Genomic DNA, 16705 nt, shown 5'->3' with positions numbered 1-16705 from the left:
CAAAAAAAAAAAAAAAAAAAAAAAAAAGCAGGCATGGTGGTGGGCATCTATAATCCCAGCTACTCGGGAGGCTGAGGCAGAACTGCTTGAACCCAGGAGGTGGAGATTGCAGTGAGCTAAAATCACACCATCGCACTCCAGCATGGGCAACAAGAGGGAGACTCCATCTCAAAAAAACCAAAAGGGGACAGCAGTGGCGGGAGAGGCCAGCATCTGAACACCCCATCCGGGTCCCCACCGTGTGTGCCCCCAGCCCTAACAGATCCTCTCCTCCTGCAGGTCTTCGCCTTGATCGTGTTCTCCTGCATCTATGGCGAGGGCTACAGCAACACCCACCAGTCTAAGCAGATGTACTGCGTGTTTAACCACAATGAGGACGCCTGCCGCTACGGCAGTGCCATCGGGGTGCTGGCCTTCCTGGCCTCAGCCTTCTTCTTGGTGGTCGATGCGTATTTCCCCCAGATCAGCAGCGCCACTGACCGCAAGTACCTGGTCATTGGTGACCTGCTCTTCTCAGGTATCTGCCTGTAGCACCTCCATCTGATCCTGGGAGGTGACTAGGAGGGGGAGGCATTAACTCTAGGCTCCTGGGTTGGAGGGGGGGTTCGGTGTCTCTGGGAGGGGCGGGGAGCAGCTCACTCCTTCAGGGCGTTTTTAGGAAAGGGTTTTCAGCTAGTGTTTCTCCTTGCTTGAATAGCGCCAGCCCTGCCTGGAGTAGCTAGAAGCTGAGTGGAGCCCCAGCACACCCAAACAGATGGGCTTTGCCTCTTCCCCGTTGTCCCCTGGGCTGTCTGCTGGGACCCACTGTGCTGAGGCCCCAGTACAGGTGGGCTTTGGAGGTGGATCCCAGCTGGGCGTCCAAGTCCTTCCCTCCATGCTGTGGAGGCTCCCCGGAGGTTCCTGCCTAGGCCCTGCCCTACCTGCCCATGTCCCCTTCCAGAGTCCTGGAAAGCCCCTCCCCTACCGTGGAACTGACGCCCCACCCGTCCTCCCCCAGCTCTCTGGACCTTCCTGTGGTTTGTTGGCTTCTGCTTCCTCACCAACCAGTGGGCGGTCACCAACCCGGCGGACGTGCTGGTGGGGGCCAGCTCCGCGAGGGCGGCCATCACCTTCAGCTTCTTTTCCATCTTCTCCTGGGTAGGTGGGCCAGGGGCCGGTTCTTGGGTAAAGGGTGGTGGAAGGTGGGGTCCCCTACCCACCTGTACCTGTGTGCTCCCCCTGCAGGGTGCACTGGCCTTCCTGGCCTACCAGCGCTACAAGGCTGGCGTAGATGACTTCATCCAGAACTACGTTGACCCCACCCCAGACCCCAGCACTGCCTATGCCTCCTACCCAAGTGCATCTGTGGACAACTACCAACAGCCACCCTTCACCCAGAATGTGGAGAGCACCGAGGGCTACCAGCCGCCCCCTGTGTACTGAGGTGGCCTGGGTGGGCGGTGGGGTAGAGAGGGCCCTTCCATCTGCCCTGAACGTTCCCAAGAGCCTCCTGGACCTGCCAGCCCCTCTCCTTGGCGTGTCACGTCCTGTGCCCTCCCTGCCTGGGGGGCTGGCAGAGCCACACCCCAAGTGCCTGCGCCCAGGGCTTCAGTCAGTCACTCATTCCTCCAGGGCACTTTTAGGAAAGAGTTTTTAGCTAGTGTTTCTCCTTGCTTTTAATGACCCCAGTCCCGCCTGGAGTGGCTAGAAGCCAGCAGGCACCCACATGCTACTGACCAGTGCCTTAGCTTTCCCCCAGCCCAGGTCAGGCTGTGGGAGCCACTGTTATCTGTGTTCTCTGCCAAAGACTCTTGGGGGGCCTTACACCTGCCCTGTGCATCGGGGCTGGGCCAGGCTCCTGCGTCCTCACTCAGGTTTGCTCCCACTATGCCCACTGCTGTATGATCTGGGGGCCAGCGGCCACTGGGCTGCCCCCCACAGTGTGGGGCAGGGCTAGTGCACACAGCACTTCCTCCTTGCTCCCACCCCTGGCAGCAGGGAAGGGCTTTGCCTGACAACACCCAGCTTTATGTAAATATTCTGCAGTTGTTACTTAGGAAGCATGGGAAGGGCAGAGGTGTCCCATGCCCCATGGCTCCCACTCTGTGCCGAATGTATTATAAAGCCTTGGGGGCGACGCCCGGCCCTGGGATGCTGTTTGGAGAAGGAATAAATGTTTTCTCATTCAGTCTCCATTGCCATTGGTTGTGCCAGAGCCTAGGGGTCGGAGGAAGAGACTCCACTCTGGGTACACCCTTAGGGGCTGGCTTTATGAAACTTGTATTTTACACAAGGCAGTGGCAGTGCACCCCCTCCAGCGTGCCTGGCTGGCCCCCTTTCAATCTGGGGTCGCATTCCGCACAAGCCTTTCATCCAGATCTTAAAATAGCAGCTGTGCTCATCTTGTTTACAAGATTATTTTTCTGGCCTGTGGTGCCAGGGTCCTGCTGCTCCCTTCTTAGTGTTGGGGTAGGGGTACCTGGGAGTTGCCCGCTGAATGCCCCTTCCCTCTCAGCCCTTTCTTAGCACTGAATGAGGGGTACCATGGGTAAGGCCACGTTTCTGCCTTCCTCCAGGGTTCAGCACCTCTGGACCCTTCCTGGGACACAGCAGGGAGTGGGCTTGGCCATCCAGCCCGCCCCTCAGAGATAAGGCCCATCTCTGGAAGAGGTCAGGGCCCTAAAGCAACCCTGGCTTCCTCTTTTGAGCAATGACAGAGTTGTCAATGGCAAGTCCCGAATGTTTAAAAATCTCCGGTACAAAGTAGCAGGGCGCTGCTCCCAACCTCACCCGATGGCTTTGGCTTGGGACACATCACTAGCAAAGGGGAGAGGAAGGCTGTGGAGGCCCTGGCAGCAGTGACCCTGTCTGCCCAGGGTACACCCCACCCCAGCAATGCCTGAGCCCAGGTGAGCTGCCAACAGCCTGTCTCTGAGGCACAGCTGAGAGGTGTCTTGACTCCTGAGCTACCCAGAGTGTGTTTCACAAAAACTGACCTCGAAGCTCCAGCAGGCAGGTATGTGCCTCGTCCTTCTGGCTGGCCTCTGGGCTCCCCTGTGCACCCATTTTTGTCCTGACACTGGCCCAGACAGGAAAGCAGATGATGTTCCCCTTAGGACACGCCCCATGATCATTTCTCAGTTAACCAGCTGTGGTTACAAGATCAGTGTTACTACAAAAAGATCTGGGGGCCAGGCCTGGTGCCTCACACCTGTAATCCCAGTACTTTGGGAGGCCAAGACAGGCAGATCACTTGAGATCAGTTGTTCAAGACCAGCCTGGTCAACATGGTGAAACCCCATCTCTACTAAAAATACAGAAATTCGCCAGGTGTGGTGGCACACACCTGTAATCCTGCCTACTCGGGAGGCTGAGCGGGGAGAATCATTTGAACTGGGAAAGCAGAGGCTGCAGTGAGCTGAGACTGCACCACTGCACTCCAGCCTGGGTGACAGAGAGCCTATCTCAAAACAAAACAAAAAGATCTGGAAGAAAATCCCCACCCACATCAAGTTGGCGCTGTCCATGAGACCCGGGGAAACCCAGCTTAAAGATAAATGAGCGTCCACCAACCAGTGAATTTTAAATTAGTTAATTTCATACACGACAGCGGAGACGTTGACCCTTCCCTCTCCCCACGAAGAGACAAGCACCTACGATCCAAGTCCCAGCGAGGCTGGTGCCACCCATGTGAAAGATGCTGTCATTCCTGTGGAAACCATCACCAGAGATAGGAAGGGTTTTGAGCCCAAAAGGAAGCAAGAGGGCATGAGTCCAGGCCATCCTCAGGGAGAGCAGGGGCCCATCCCAGGCAGAGGGGCCTAAGCCTCTATGGCCTAAAGCTTAAAGATGCTGGCGCAAGCTTCCCAGGGAGAACAGAAACTAAGCAGTGAAAGCCACAGAGGGGAAGAAGCAGGCTGATGTCAACAGCGTGTGGCTGTCCCTCACCCCAAGCAGGGGGAGTGTGCCAGATCCCAGGTCACCAGGCAGGGCCAGCTCCAGCCTGGGCAACCATCCCAGCAGGCAAGAAGGAAGCTAAGCAGGCTGGTGGGCAGGAGAGGAGAGAGCACATGGCAGGTGGGGCAGCCGCAAAAAGGAGACTTCCCAAAGGCGAGGTGTGGTCACCCTCCTGGTGCAGCCAGGCAGCATGGAGAGCAGTGCCCACTAGGCGGCAGCAGCTGGAAGAGAGTGGGCAGCCCTTCCAGGCCCCTCAGTTGGTGGAGCTACATTGCAGAATCTGCTGCGGGGCAAAGAGCTTCCTGGCAGCCGAGGCCTCCCCTGGCTTTCCTGGCACGGGGCAGTTCTCTTTGTTGTCCAGCCCGGCAGGCTGGCCTGAGGCCTTCTTGAAGTAGCAGAGGCGACACACAGAGTGATATTTGTCTGCTCCCCCAATCACTTCGACCTAGCCACAGGGACAGAGGATGGATGAAGGGCTGGGACAGGAAGGAGACAGAGCCACACCCCCACCGTGCCAGCCCGCAGAGAAGAGAGGTGGAGCTACCTCCTTTTCGGTGCCAAGCCTCTTGGTGTAGGCGGCTTCCCGGAAGCACTCCATGCATACTGCGGTCAGCTTCACCACGCTCTCGGCCAGAGGCACCAGGTTCAGGATGGTCCCGAATGCCTGCACTCCCATGGAGAGACAGTGGGCGCTCAGATACCTCACCAGGCAAGGTTTTCTTTTAAACCCTTTGATTCACAAGCACTGAAGCCAGGAAAGTTTGCTCTGACCTTAGTCCTCCCCCCAACCCCCAGAGCACCATGCCCGGCTCTGTCCCCTTGCCAATTCAAACCACCTGCCACAACAGATGGCACCTGGTCTGCGCAGACCAGGGAGTCCCTAGGCTCAGGCAAGGCCTGGTCTGAGCAGCTCGGCTGTGCCCCTGCAGTGGCTGGGCCCTGGCCACCCGGGGCTGGTGTCTCTGTGCACTGTCCTGTGCCCACCCAGAAGCCCCCTCCCCTCCTGGATCCAAGCTCCAGACCTGGATCAGACCCCTTACCTTCCTCTGGAAGGTCCCGTCCAGTGCAGCCACAATGACCGTCTTCCCGGCGTTGGCCATGGCCTCACAGAACTCCACAATGTCAGGGAACTGGAAAGGGCAGGTGGAGAAAGAGCGTGAGAGCTTCCACCCCAGCAGCAGCTCCCTGAAGCCCCAGCAGAGACGCTGCCAGATCTGACAACTCCCGACATTCATCCTGGAGCAACTCTAACTCTTCCATGAGGCTCCCCCGGCCGGGGACTGTCCATCTGCATGCCCTCCCAGCAGACGACAGGCACATCCACAACTGCCCAGCCCCTTCCCCCTGCAGCCAGCTTCTGCGCCAAGTCCAGGTGCCCAGGACTCAGCATCAGACGTCCACACCTGCTGTGCAGGGGCCAAAGGCTGGGGCTAGACACCTGCTGCCTGGGGCTCGGACACTGCTCGGAATCTGTGTGACCTTAGCAGTGAGTTAACATCTCTGAACCTGTTTCCTCTTCACTAAGAGATAGCAAGAAAGGTCCTGTTGTGTAAGGACAGAAGGCACCAAGTTATACACATGCACTTCAGCGAGTAGCTGGGCTTTTCGTGCTCTTGCCCCCCCCCCCCCTTTTAAACAGGCAATGTGCCTTGAGAAGGGGTAGGGGACCTACTGGCCATTTACAGAGCAGGATGACACAGCACAGCCTTCTAAATACAGGGCCGGCACAGAGCACATTTACTGCCTACATCAAATTTCACTTTGGCCCAGGGAGAAGCTGAAACTCTAGCAAGTGCTTTGGTGAGTCTCATCAATCAGTCATATTGCTTTTGGCTGGTTGAGTTCACATGTCCAGACTGGCCTTTGGGTTGGCTGAAGCGAGGATGTTCCTGTCCTTGGGTGCAGGTCTCTCTCCCAGAGCCCCTCACGCTTTCCTCAGCCCAAGTACTGAGGTTTGAGGTTATTAAGACGTGAGGGCTTAGCAAGGCGAGGACTAGGGGATAGCCGGGAAAATTCCAGTGCGATCCAGGCGAAGCCCGACGGGACTGACTGTGCTCAGCAGACTGCAGGGGCCTCTAGAAAGGAAACCCAGAGACTCCAGCACGCTGGGCCCTCCCCCGCCATGCACGTGTTCCCTCTTTTTCTCTGAGGACTCATCACATGTCACAAAAATGCAGCTCCCAGTCTCGCTCCCCATTGCCCAGGCTGGAGGACAGTGGCTCAACCATGACTCACAGCCTGGACCTACAGGGCTCAGCGGAAGCTCCCACCTCAGCCTCCCAACTAGCTGGGACTACAGGTATGTGCCACCACATCGGGCTAATTTTTGTATTTTTGGTAGAGGCAGGGTTTCACCATATTGCCTGGGCCGGTCTCAAATTCCTAGTCTCAAGCGATTTGTGTGCCTCAGCTTCCCAAAGTGCTGGCGTAACAGGCGTGAGCCACTGTGCCAGACTCTAACTTTTTCCAGATTAAACTTATGAAGTCTCTAATCCAAAAGGCTCCAACCTGAAACTTTTTGAGTGCACACCACAAGTGGAAAATTTCACACCTGACCTTATGGGACAGGTCACATTCAAAACTCTGGCTCATGCCCAAATTACCAAATAGCATATAAAATCACTCCCAGGCTATGTGAATCAGCTGTCTATAAAACATAAACGGATCTTGTGTTTACAGTTGGGACTCATTCCCAAGGTCTCATTATATTATATATATATGCAAATATTCCAAAATCTGAAAAAATCAGAAATCCAAACACTTCTGGTTCCAGGCATTTAGGACAAGGAATACTCAACCTGTATTACTTGTGTAGTAGAACAGAAAACAAAAAAAGATTTTGTCTTTTTTTTTTTTTTTTTTTTTGAGACAGTCTCTCACTCTGTCACCCAGGCTGGAGTGCAGTGGCATGATCTTGGCTCACCACAACCTCTGCCTCCCAGGTTCAAGCGATGATTCTGCCTCAGCCTCTAAAGTAACTGGAATAACGGGTGCGTGCCACCACACCTGGCGAATTTTTGTACTTTCCATAGAGACAGGCTTTTACTATGTTGGCCTGGCTGGTCTCAAACTCCTGACCTCAAGTGATCCACCAGCCTTGGCCTTCCAAAACGCTGGGATTATAGGCGTGAACCACCGTGCCCAGCCAGAAAAAAAGTTTAAAAAATCAGAGCTTCCACTATTGCCAAGCAACCCTGCAGGCCCGCCAGACACTGTGCAGCTGTTGAACATGTGGGGGCGGTGCTGGGGCCAGGGTGCTCACCCACCACCAGCATCTGAAGCACAGCACCCCCAGCTAGTGGCTTTGGGGTCTCCACATGACTCTCTCTTGGATGCCAACGATTTCTACAAAGCAGTGTGAACGCCTCTGTGCCTCACCTGGCATACAAAGAAGCACAAAAGCTTCTGACCCAGGGCCTTCCTCAGGATGGCATGGTGGCTACTCTGTGAAAGGCTGTCCCTGCTGACCCAGAAAACAGGAAGGAACAAGGCAGGTCAGGCTGGGCTTCTTCCACTGTCCACATAGACAAAGAAGGAGGGAAGGACAGTCCTTCTGTGGGGCCCCCATACTAGGAACCCTTCTCCTCGATCTAGAAATGCTTGCAGTAGGAAGATGCTAAACTTCTAGAAGGGAACAAGGGTACACAGAGGCCAGAGCAGAATGGCATAAGGCTGATGTCTGGATAGGGGTGTAATAAATACTCCCTGAATGAACGAAAGTTTTACTTGCGGGCCAGAGAGGAAGTAGACTGAGAAATCCCTCCTTCAGGCTGGAACAGGGGACAGGACTTAATATGCTGGCTCCTGACTCGGGGCATCTGGATGTTAAGGAAGGAGGAAGAAGGGAAAGGTTTCTGCCTGGGGGGTCTGGGTCAGCATCTGTCAACAAGGTTTACGCAGAGCCAAGAGAACAGAGCTCTTCAGCAACTCACAGCAGCAGGTCTGAAGGCAGGGAAAGCCTCGCCAAAGCTGAAGCTTCCTTGCTCTTCCTTGTTCTGAGAGGGCCATGCCCCCAAAGCTGATGCAGAATCCCCGAATGCATTCCAAGGCCACAGTTTGGGAGCAAAAGAAAACAACTGCAGCTTTGTTCCCAGCCTGGGCCCACCTCCTCGCCTGGAGTGTCTCAACCACACAGCAACAACAACATCTCCATGATTGTAGAGGCATGGGGGTGCCCAGAAGCGCACCTCTGAAGGTCAGAAATGGAATGGGCACACCCAAGCGGGGAGCAGATGCCAGCTACTGGGTGGTCTAGAACCCACAGTGGACACCGACAGCTTGGAGTCCAACTCCACAGGGTAAGGAACCCGTCAGCCTCCCCATGGGGATGGAATTTGGGGCTGTGACTCATAGAGAATGTTGGGCAAGAGCAGAACGAGGAAGGCAGGACTGCCCAGCTGGGGGGACAGGCCCTGTGATGTCCAGGCAGGGTTTTCCAGCCGGAGCAGCCTGGCTCTGTGCTGGGAGGCAGGGTGGGTAGAGATCTCGAACCACTCACCAAACAAACTCATTTATTCTTCCTCCAGGGTATAGAACTAGACTAAGTATACAGTCAAGGGTATAAAAATAGACTAAGTGTGGCCGGGCACGGTGGCTCGCGCCTGTAATCCTAGCACTTTGGGAGGCCGAGGCAGGCAGATCACCTGAGGTCAGGAGTTTGAGACCAGCCTGACCAACATAGCGAAACCCCACCTCTACTAAAAATACAAAAAAATAGCTGGTGTAGTGGTAGGAGCCTGTAATTCCAGCTACTTGGGAGGCTGAGGTGGGAGAATCACCTGAACCTGTGAGGCAGAGGTTGCAGTGAGCTGAGATCATGCCACTGTACTCCAGCCTGGGCCACAAAGCAAGACTCTGTTTCAAAAAAAAAAAAAAAAACTAGACTAGGTGTACTAGACTAAACATATAGGTGACCCTGTGCCCTGTGCCCAGATTCTAGTCTTTGAAAGATCGGCAGAGGTGACATTTGCAACTTTTAGCCTGGCCCATGAAAACCTCACACCCAGGGGCTCCGCCACGCCTCTCCTCTTCCATGTCTGTATGGAGCCAGCCAGGGTGAACTAAGCCACCTCATGGGCAGCCTCCCCATCAGCTGGAACCACGTAGGGGTCTGTGAGCAAGAAATAAATTCCTATTGTGTTTGTTTATATCAAATCACCACACTGTATACTTAGAGGCAACCCTACAAGTACCTAAGGGGTTAAGTTTGCTAAGCCTCTTGGGAAGTGAGTTTCAGTTTCATTCATTTGTGATAAACTAACAAAAATTTTAAAAAACTCCAAAGTAGAGGAAGGAAAACTAAGATAACAGAAAATAACCCAGAAACTCAACTGGAGAATGTATTCTGAGGAAACAGAAAAATCTGGAAAAGTCTAAGGAAAGATTTTTGGAAACATAATGGAAGGAACAGCATAAACTTAAACATAACCCCAAAGTAACTTGTCAAACAAAATGGAGGATTCTGAATTAGAGCAGCAGGTATAAATTCATTGAAACAAAACATACTTTGGAAGATGGAATCCAGAACACCTCAGAGAGGGATGAGGAGAGAAATACCTGAAGTGATAATGGCTTTGTTTCTTCCCCAGAAATGACAAGGCGTACCAGTTATAAAGCTGGATAAATGAAAACAAAGCTTCCCCTGGACACACTGTGCTGAGCGAGAACAGACAGAATGCCTGACCAGAGGTAACCAACCATTAGACAGATGGTGGCCTTCCCCTAGGCAAAAACACAACGACCAGCACTACCACTTCTCAGAGCAACAAGATCAAGGCTGGGCGAGGTGGCTGACACCTGTAATCCCAGCAATTTGGGAGGCCAAGGCAGGTGGATCACCTGAGGTCGGGAGTAACAGACCAGCCTGGCCAACATGGTAAAACCCCATCTACTAAAAATACAAAAATTGGGCTGGGCGTGGTGGCTCACGCCTGTAATCCCAGCACTTTGGGAGGCCAAGGCGGGCAGATCACGAGGTCAAGAGATCAAGACCATCCTAGCCAACATGGTGAAACCCCGTCTCATAAATAAATAAATAAAACAAAAATTAGCCAGGCATGGTAGTGCATGCCTGTGATCCCAGACACTCAGGAGGCTGAGGCAGGAGAATTGCTTGAACTCAGGAGGTGGAGGTTGCAGTGAGTCAAGATTACATCACTACACTCCAGCCTGGGTGACAGAGCAAGACTCCATCACTCACACACATACACACACACAGAGGCTGGGCACACTGGCTTACACCTGTAATCCCAGCACTTTGGGAGGCTGAGAGGGGCGGATCACCTGAGGTTGGGAGTTCAAGACCAGCCTGGCCAACATGGAGAAACCCTGTCTCTACTAAAAATACAGAATTAGCCAGATGTGGTAGTGCATGCCTGTAATCACAGCTACTTGGGAGGCTGAGGCAGGAGAATCACTTGATCGGGGAGGTGGAGGTTGTGGTGAAATGAGATTTCGCCATTGCATTCCAGCCTGGGCAACAAGAGCAAAACTCAATCTCAAAAAAAAAAAAGGGAAAATGAAACCTACATGACTATGACAGGGAAACTAGAAAGGGGCCTTCAGAGAGTGTTTCAGCACTAGTTGTAGCTATTTCACCTTGTTATTTTACTAACAGATCAGACAACCTCCAAACCAGTGGGGAACAATGGAGGACAGAGCAGGAGCTGGCAGGAAGAGTGACACCAGGACAAGCCAACTTACAAACTGCCCCTCGTCAATGCCTATGACAGCCACTCCCAGGGCCTCCTGGGTCACGTCTCGGAGCAGGCAGGCAGGCAGCGCCTCCATGGTGTTCCTGGGAAGAGAAAGCCAGAGCGTGAGCATCAGGCCAGAGCCAGGATGCAGGGGCCAGGGAACGGCTCCTGTCGCAACCACCCGCTACATGCAAAGCAGGATCAGTGTTCACCCAGCAGGGATTTTCCCACAACCTATGGGAAAGGCCCTTGTCCAGAAAACCAGTTATTTAATTTACTAATTAATTTTCTTGAGACAGAGTCTTGCTCTGTTGCTCAGGCTGGAGTGCAGTGGTACCATCGCGGCTTGCTGCAATCTCCACTTCCCAATTCTCAAGGAGTTCAAGCAATTCTCCCACCTCAGCCTCAGGAGTAGCTGGGACTACAGGTACATGCCACCATGCCCAGCTAATTTTTATATTTTTCTTAGTGAAGGGGTTTCACCATGTTGCCCAGGCTGGTCCCAAACTCCTAACTTTATGTGATCCGCCCACTTCGGCCCCCCAGAGAGGAAAACCAGTTATTTATAAAAGCCAGTTCACTTGATGCTTTGGATTAGAAATTAGTAGTGTCCAATACAAAGTTCAATGAGACTAGAAACTCTTCCATTGTTGAGTGAGCTGGGGGCAGACAAGGTCCACTTCGTCAGGTACCAGGCCCATAATACCACTGGGGCCAGCCAAATGTTTCCTTTTAAAATTCAGAAGAATGAATAACTAGAACTGGGCCTAGGTTATACTTGTCCTTATAATATAAAATATAAATTTTTAACATCTATATTCTGGCCAGGCACAGCAGCTCATGCCTGTAATCCTAGCACTTCAGGGAGGCCAAGATGGGAGGATCACCTGAACTCAGGAGTTCAAGACCAGGCTGAGTAACACAGTGAGACACTGTCTGACAAAAATCTAAAAATTAGCTGGGCATGGTGGTATGCACCTGTAGTCCCACCTACTCAGCGCACTGAGGTGGGAGGATCACTTGAGCTGAAGGGTTTAGGGTTACATAACAGTGAGCTAGGATTGAGCCATTGCACTCCAGCCTGGGTGACAGAGAGACTCTGTCTCAAAAACAAACAAGCGGGCCGGGTGCTATGCCTCACGCCTGTAATCCCAGCACTGTAGGACCCTCAACAGCAGCGTCCCTGACCTCTACACATTAAAGGCCAGTAGCATCCCCTCCCCGTTCCAGTTGCAACTAGAAATGTCTTCAGACATTGCCAAATGGACCCTGGGGGCAAAATCACCCCCAGATGAGAACCACTGGCTCTAGCCCTGGGAATGGAGAGTGGGCACTGGCTTGCCAAGCACAGTGGAACGTGTGCTGGTCTGAACCAGTTTGTTCAATGCCTGGCCAGCATGATTAACCATCCCCACTAAAGAGAGCTCCAACAGTGTGTCCTGTGCCTTGTGACTTTCCACTGGACAGGACCGCAGGGGCAGAGGCTGACCGGTCATGTGTGCAGAAGCTGCTGCTGTAGCGAGTATCTCTGGCATACTTGATCACCAGGCACTTGTACTGAGCAATCTGGAAGCGACGGACACGCCTCATCAGCTCCGTACTGCAAGAGGAGAGAGGGTCAGGTGAGGCCCACGGCGGGAGGAGTGGGAGGAGACCCCCTCCCCAACAAGCCTGGCTCTTCGTTGCCCTCCTAGTGGTATGCAGCCTGAGCCCACCACAGCCGGGAAAGAGCAGGGCAGAGCAGGCAGGGCATAAGATCCCTATCAAGAGGGTTGGAAGTCAGAATTCTCTATGGGGAAGGTGTCCAGTAATGACACTCAGGTGGTCCCAGGAAGTGTGGGAGGAGCCAGCTTCTCCGGGATGTACTGGGGAAGGCAGAGAGGCAAAGGCCACATGTAGAGGGGACCTGCAGCTGCATTCCAAAGTAACATCATCCCAGAGTTGTTCCCAGAATTCAGAGCTTTTCTTTCTTTTTATTGAGGCAGTCTCACTCTGTCACCTAGGTTAGAGCACAGTGGCGCGATCTCAGCTAACTGCAACCCCTGCCGCCCGGGTTCAAGCAATTCTCCTGCCTCAACCTCCAGAGTAGCTGGGATTACAGGAGCCTGCCACCACACCCAGATAATTTCTGTATTTTTTTTCAGTAGAGACAGGGTTTCACCATGTTGCCCAGGCTGGTCTCAAACTCCTGACCTCAAGTGATCCACCTGCCTCAGCCTTCCAAAGTGCTGGGATTACAAGCTTGAGCCACGGCGCCCAGCCCAGAGCTTTTCTAAAGTAACTTTCGAAAGCCTTTGTGTGCCGTGTCAAAATCACTTGCTTCTGGGTCCCAGAAGTCCAACCCTGGCCGGGCGAGGTGGCTCATGCCTGTTATCCCAGCACTTTGGGAGACCGAGACGGGTGGATCACGAGGTTAGGAGTTCAAGACCAGCCTGACCAACATGATGAAACCCCATCTCCACTAAAAATACAAAAATAAGCCAGGTGTGGTGGCGCACGCCTGTAATCTCAGCTACCCAGGAGGCTGAGGCAAGAGAATTGTTTGAACCGGGGAGGCTGAGGTGGCAGTGAGCCGAGATCGTGCCACTGCACTCCAGCCTGGGAGACAGAGCAAGATTACATCTCAAAAAAAAAAAAGTCCAACCCTGAGCCTCATCTTCCCGAGCCAGGGGTTTGAACTGAAGTGATCCCCAGGGCCACATAAGAATGTTTGGGCAGGGCATGGTGGCTAACGTCTGTAATTCCAGCACTTTGGGAGGCCGAAGCAGGAGGATCGCTTGAGACCAGGAGTTCAAGACCAGCTGGGCAACAGAGCAAGACCCCTAGCGCTACAAAAATAAAATAAAATTAGCTGGGTGGGGTGCTGCGTGCCTGTAGTCCCAGCTACTTGGGAGGCTGAGGTGAGAGAATTGTTTGAGACCAGACCAGCCTGGGCAACACAGCAAGATCCTACCTCTACAAAAACAAAACAAAAGGGATGGTGGTGGGTGGGTAGTTTACCCAGGAATCTCACTAGCTGGATCAGGGAATGGTTCTGTCACCTCAAGAGAACAGAAGCTCCCTGGCTTCAGACTCCTCTGTGCAGAAAGCCATGGCGTTTCCTTGGCTTTGTAAGGAAAACGGTCACATTGAAGAGGGGGGTACAGAAAGGCCCGGCCTACAGTGGGCACAAGGGGTTGCCCCCTTCCCAGAGGACTTGACAGGGAAGAGGGCTAAGCTAGCCGATCGCTGTGACCAGCTCCAGGAGGGAGCGGCGTCCCTAGGGGAGGAGGGGCTTGACCTGGACAGAAGGGGGCGGAGGCTTCCTCTTGGACCGAATTCCAGGGAGGAGGAGAACCCTGGGCGGGAGCTGTGGGAGGCTGCGCTGGTCCTTGTAGGGGAAGGGAAGGAGGGACAAGGGTCCCCGGGGAAGAGGAAGGAGGTCCACCCCAGCCCCGCGAAGCCGTTACCTTTTTCCAGAGAACATCGGCCCGAGAATCACCTAGGAGAGAAAGTGAGGTCACGTGGGGGCCCGCCCTGCGCGGATGCCCGGGCACAGGCCGTCACCCCATCCCCTCGTCCCCAGCCCCGCACAGGCCCGGCCCCCGCACCTGGATCTGTCCCCGGGTCTTGCTGGGGGATCCAGGCAGCACGGTGGGCAGGTTAATGCAGCTCATAGTGTCTCAGGAAGTTCACGGATCCAAGAACTCTCCAAGCCGCCCCGCAGGAAGCCTCCGCGGCTCGCGCCTCCGGCTTTTAACCACGGCGTGTTGGCCGGAACCCGCCGCCCTGGGGCCAATCAGCGCGAGCCCCGCCGCCCCGGGGCCAATCAGCGCCCGCCAGCGGACCTGGCGGGAAATGTAACCTCAGCACGCCCCATCGTGGGAGGGATCCGGGACTCGAGCGCGGGGACTGGGAAGGCTCCGGCTTGGCCTATCGGGGTGGGGCCTGGCCTGAGCCCCGCCTCGCTCCGCCCACCAAGCTTAAAGGGGCGGAGCGAGGCGAGGCTCAGGCCATATAAAGGGGCGGGACGCACACCCATCTGGCTGTAGACGGCGCGATGGAGGTTTCCGGGGTGGGTCTTCCAGGGGAGGCTCCTTGGAAGAAGATGTCTGCAGAGGTAGGTGGATTGCATGGAGGGACTGAGGGGCTGGGGTGGAGTTAACTTATTGATTAGATTGGAATTCTAAGAAGGAAGCTTAGAAGCCATGTAGACCACACCTGTGGAAATGCTGAGTGCCTAGTGTGTGCCAGGTCCCCAGTGCTTGGTCACCACGTTGTATTTTACCTTCTCCTAAAGATTTATGTTAGCCTGATTTTCAGGATAGAGAAAATTGAAGTCCTGGCTGTGTTAATAGTATCCGTAGAGCCAGCTAGGCGCGGTGGCTTACACCTGTAATCCCAGTACTTTGGAAGGCCAAGGTGGGTGGGTTATGAGGCCAGGAGTTCGAGACCAGCCTGGCTAACCCCGTCTGTACTAAAAATACAAAAATTAGCCAGGCATGGGATGTGCACCTGTAATCCCAGCTACTCAGGAGGCTGAGACAGGAGAATCACTTGAACCCAGGAGGTGGAAGTTGCAGTGAGCCGAGATCACCATCGCACTCCAGCCTTGGAGCCTGGGTGAAAGACCGAGACTTCGTCTGAAAAAAAAAATCCGTAGACCCGCAGGAGGTTAGGCGTCAAAGTTCTGGACCTTGATCTGGGGTTACATAATGTTTTTGGGTCTGTACTTACGTGGGAAAGGCTGAAGAATACAGAACAGAACAGCTGTGGGAAAAAAAAAAAAACATAAAAAAAAAAAAAAAAAAAAGAAACCCATTGCATAATCTTGATCATAAATAACAGCAACAAAGTTAATGGTAGTGATCACAGAGTGTGCCAGGTTTGGCTATAAGGACCTTACAGGTAATAACCTTTCCAGATACAGATTGGACAGATCCAAGGACCTCTGACAAACAGCCCTTCACGGGGAGGAAGAAGCAAGCCACGCTGAGGGGCTTGCTTTATGTACTGGCATGCCTTATCTCTTTTAACCTTGTGATTTGCATATGCCTCCTTTTTTTTTTTTTTTGAGACGAAGTCTCTGTCGCCCAGGCTGGAGTGCAGTGGTGTGATCTTGGCTCACTGCAACCTCCACCTCCCAGGTTCAAGCCATTCTCCTGCCTCAGCTTCCTGAGTAGCTGGGATTACAGGCACCTGCCACCGTACCCGGCTAATTCTTGTGTTTTTAGTAGAGACGAGGTTTCGACATGTTGGCAGGGTGGTCTCAAACTCCTGGCCTCAAGTGATCCACCTGCCTCAGCCTCCCAACGTGCTGGGATTACAGGCGTGAGCCACTGCGCCCGTCCTGGATAGATGCCTTCTACCAGTAAGGGAACTGAATCCCAGAGATTAAATAACTTGTGCAGGTTAAAACAGCATGTAAGTGAGGGAGGTCAGATGGCATTTGACCCCAGGCCTTCCCATGAGTCCACCCCGACTGCCCATTTCTCATGACGGCTTTGAGCCCTTCAAAATCTGGTGGTTCCTTGTTACTGTCATTCTTTTTTTCTGTTTTTTTGTTTTTTGGTTGTTGTTTTTTTTTTTTTTTGAGACAGTTTTGCTCTGTTGCCCAGGCTGGAGTGCAATGCTGCGATCTCAGCTCACTGCAACCTCCGCCTCCCGGGTTCCAGCAATTCTCCTGCCTCAGCCTCCGAGTAGCTGAGATTACAGGCACCTGCCACCACGCCCAGCTAATTTTTGTATTTTTTGTAGAGACAGGGTTTCACCATGTTGGCGAGGCTGGTCTTGAACTCCTGACCTTGGGTGATCTGCCCGCCTTTGTGGGTAACACCCCCCATGGGCCCCGAGGAAGGAGAACTTCAACTAGTGCCTGAAGAATATCTTAGTTCATAGTGTTATTGCTCAGCTGTTTCCTTTATATAATCCTTCATATATAATCATATTCATTTATAGAATTAGTGCTTGAAGAGTAACTTACTGCTTACATATATCTAGCATACTTAGTTCTATATAATCTTTCTATGTAACCATATAGGTATTGTGGTCGGAGCTGCACTGACGCATTTAGTGCTGATTTGTAGAATCCGTCC

General features: G+C 53.4%; 2 protein-coding genes across 3 annotated transcripts in view; one reads left to right on the top strand and one right to left on the bottom strand.

The window, feature by feature from the left end:
* Positions 1-12373, top strand: part of SYNGR2 (synaptogyrin 2) — a 14634-nt gene extending 2261 nt beyond the window's left edge. The window contains exons 2-7 of one of the 2 annotated variants that reach the window (XM_032241505.1): positions 280-517; positions 998-1137; positions 1225-1423; positions 2648-2655; positions 3937-3941; positions 12361-12373. In XM_032241505.1, coding sequence (XP_032097396.1) covers positions 280-517; positions 998-1137; positions 1225-1422 — 576 coding nt within the window. In that variant the 3' untranslated portion in view covers position 1423; positions 2648-2655; positions 3937-3941; positions 12361-12373. Of the gene's footprint in view, positions 1-279; positions 518-997; positions 1138-1224; positions 2169-2647; positions 2656-3936; positions 3942-12360 lie in introns of those variants that run through there. The other variant, XM_032241504.1, reaches the window with a different exon arrangement.
* TK1 (thymidine kinase 1) lies at positions 3556-14527 on the bottom strand. The gene is made up of 7 exons (XM_032241503.1): positions 14222-14527; positions 14081-14112; positions 12121-12231; positions 10639-10732; positions 4977-5066; positions 4481-4600; positions 3556-4381 (listed from the first exon to the last, which is right to left on the bottom strand). Exons 1-7 carry the CDS (start codon positions 14285-14287, stop codon positions 4190-4192), a joined length of 705 nt encoding a protein of 234 aa, XP_032097394.1. The 5' UTR covers positions 14288-14527; the 3' UTR covers positions 3556-4189.
* Positions 14528-16705: the final 2178 nt, after the last annotated feature.

This window comes from Sapajus apella, unplaced genomic scaffold, assembly GCF_009761245.1.
Source record: "Sapajus apella isolate SASKATOON/1434 unplaced genomic scaffold, GSC_monkey_1.0 scaffold48, whole genome shotgun sequence".
NCBI lineage: Eukaryota > Metazoa > Chordata > Mammalia > Primates > Cebidae > Sapajus > Sapajus apella.
This window is presented reverse-complemented; position numbering and strand designations above follow the sequence as displayed.

What these genes read in the sequence shown, in the direction of transcription:
- TK1 (XM_032241503.1), bottom strand. Translation starts at nt 14,287, where the DNA reads ATGAGCTGCATTAACCTGCCCACCGTGCTGCCTGGATCCCCCAGCAAG. An exon ending in AGACCCGGGGACAGATCCAG is followed by an intron (nt 14,113 to 14,221) that starts GTGCGGGGGCCG and finishes TTTCTCTCCTAG; the next exon opens with GTGATTCTCGGGCCGATGTT. An exon ending in CCGATGTTCTCTGGAAAAAG is followed by an intron (nt 12,232 to 14,080) that starts GTAACGGCTTCG and finishes CTCCTCTTGCAG; the next exon opens with TACGGAGCTGATGAGGCGTG.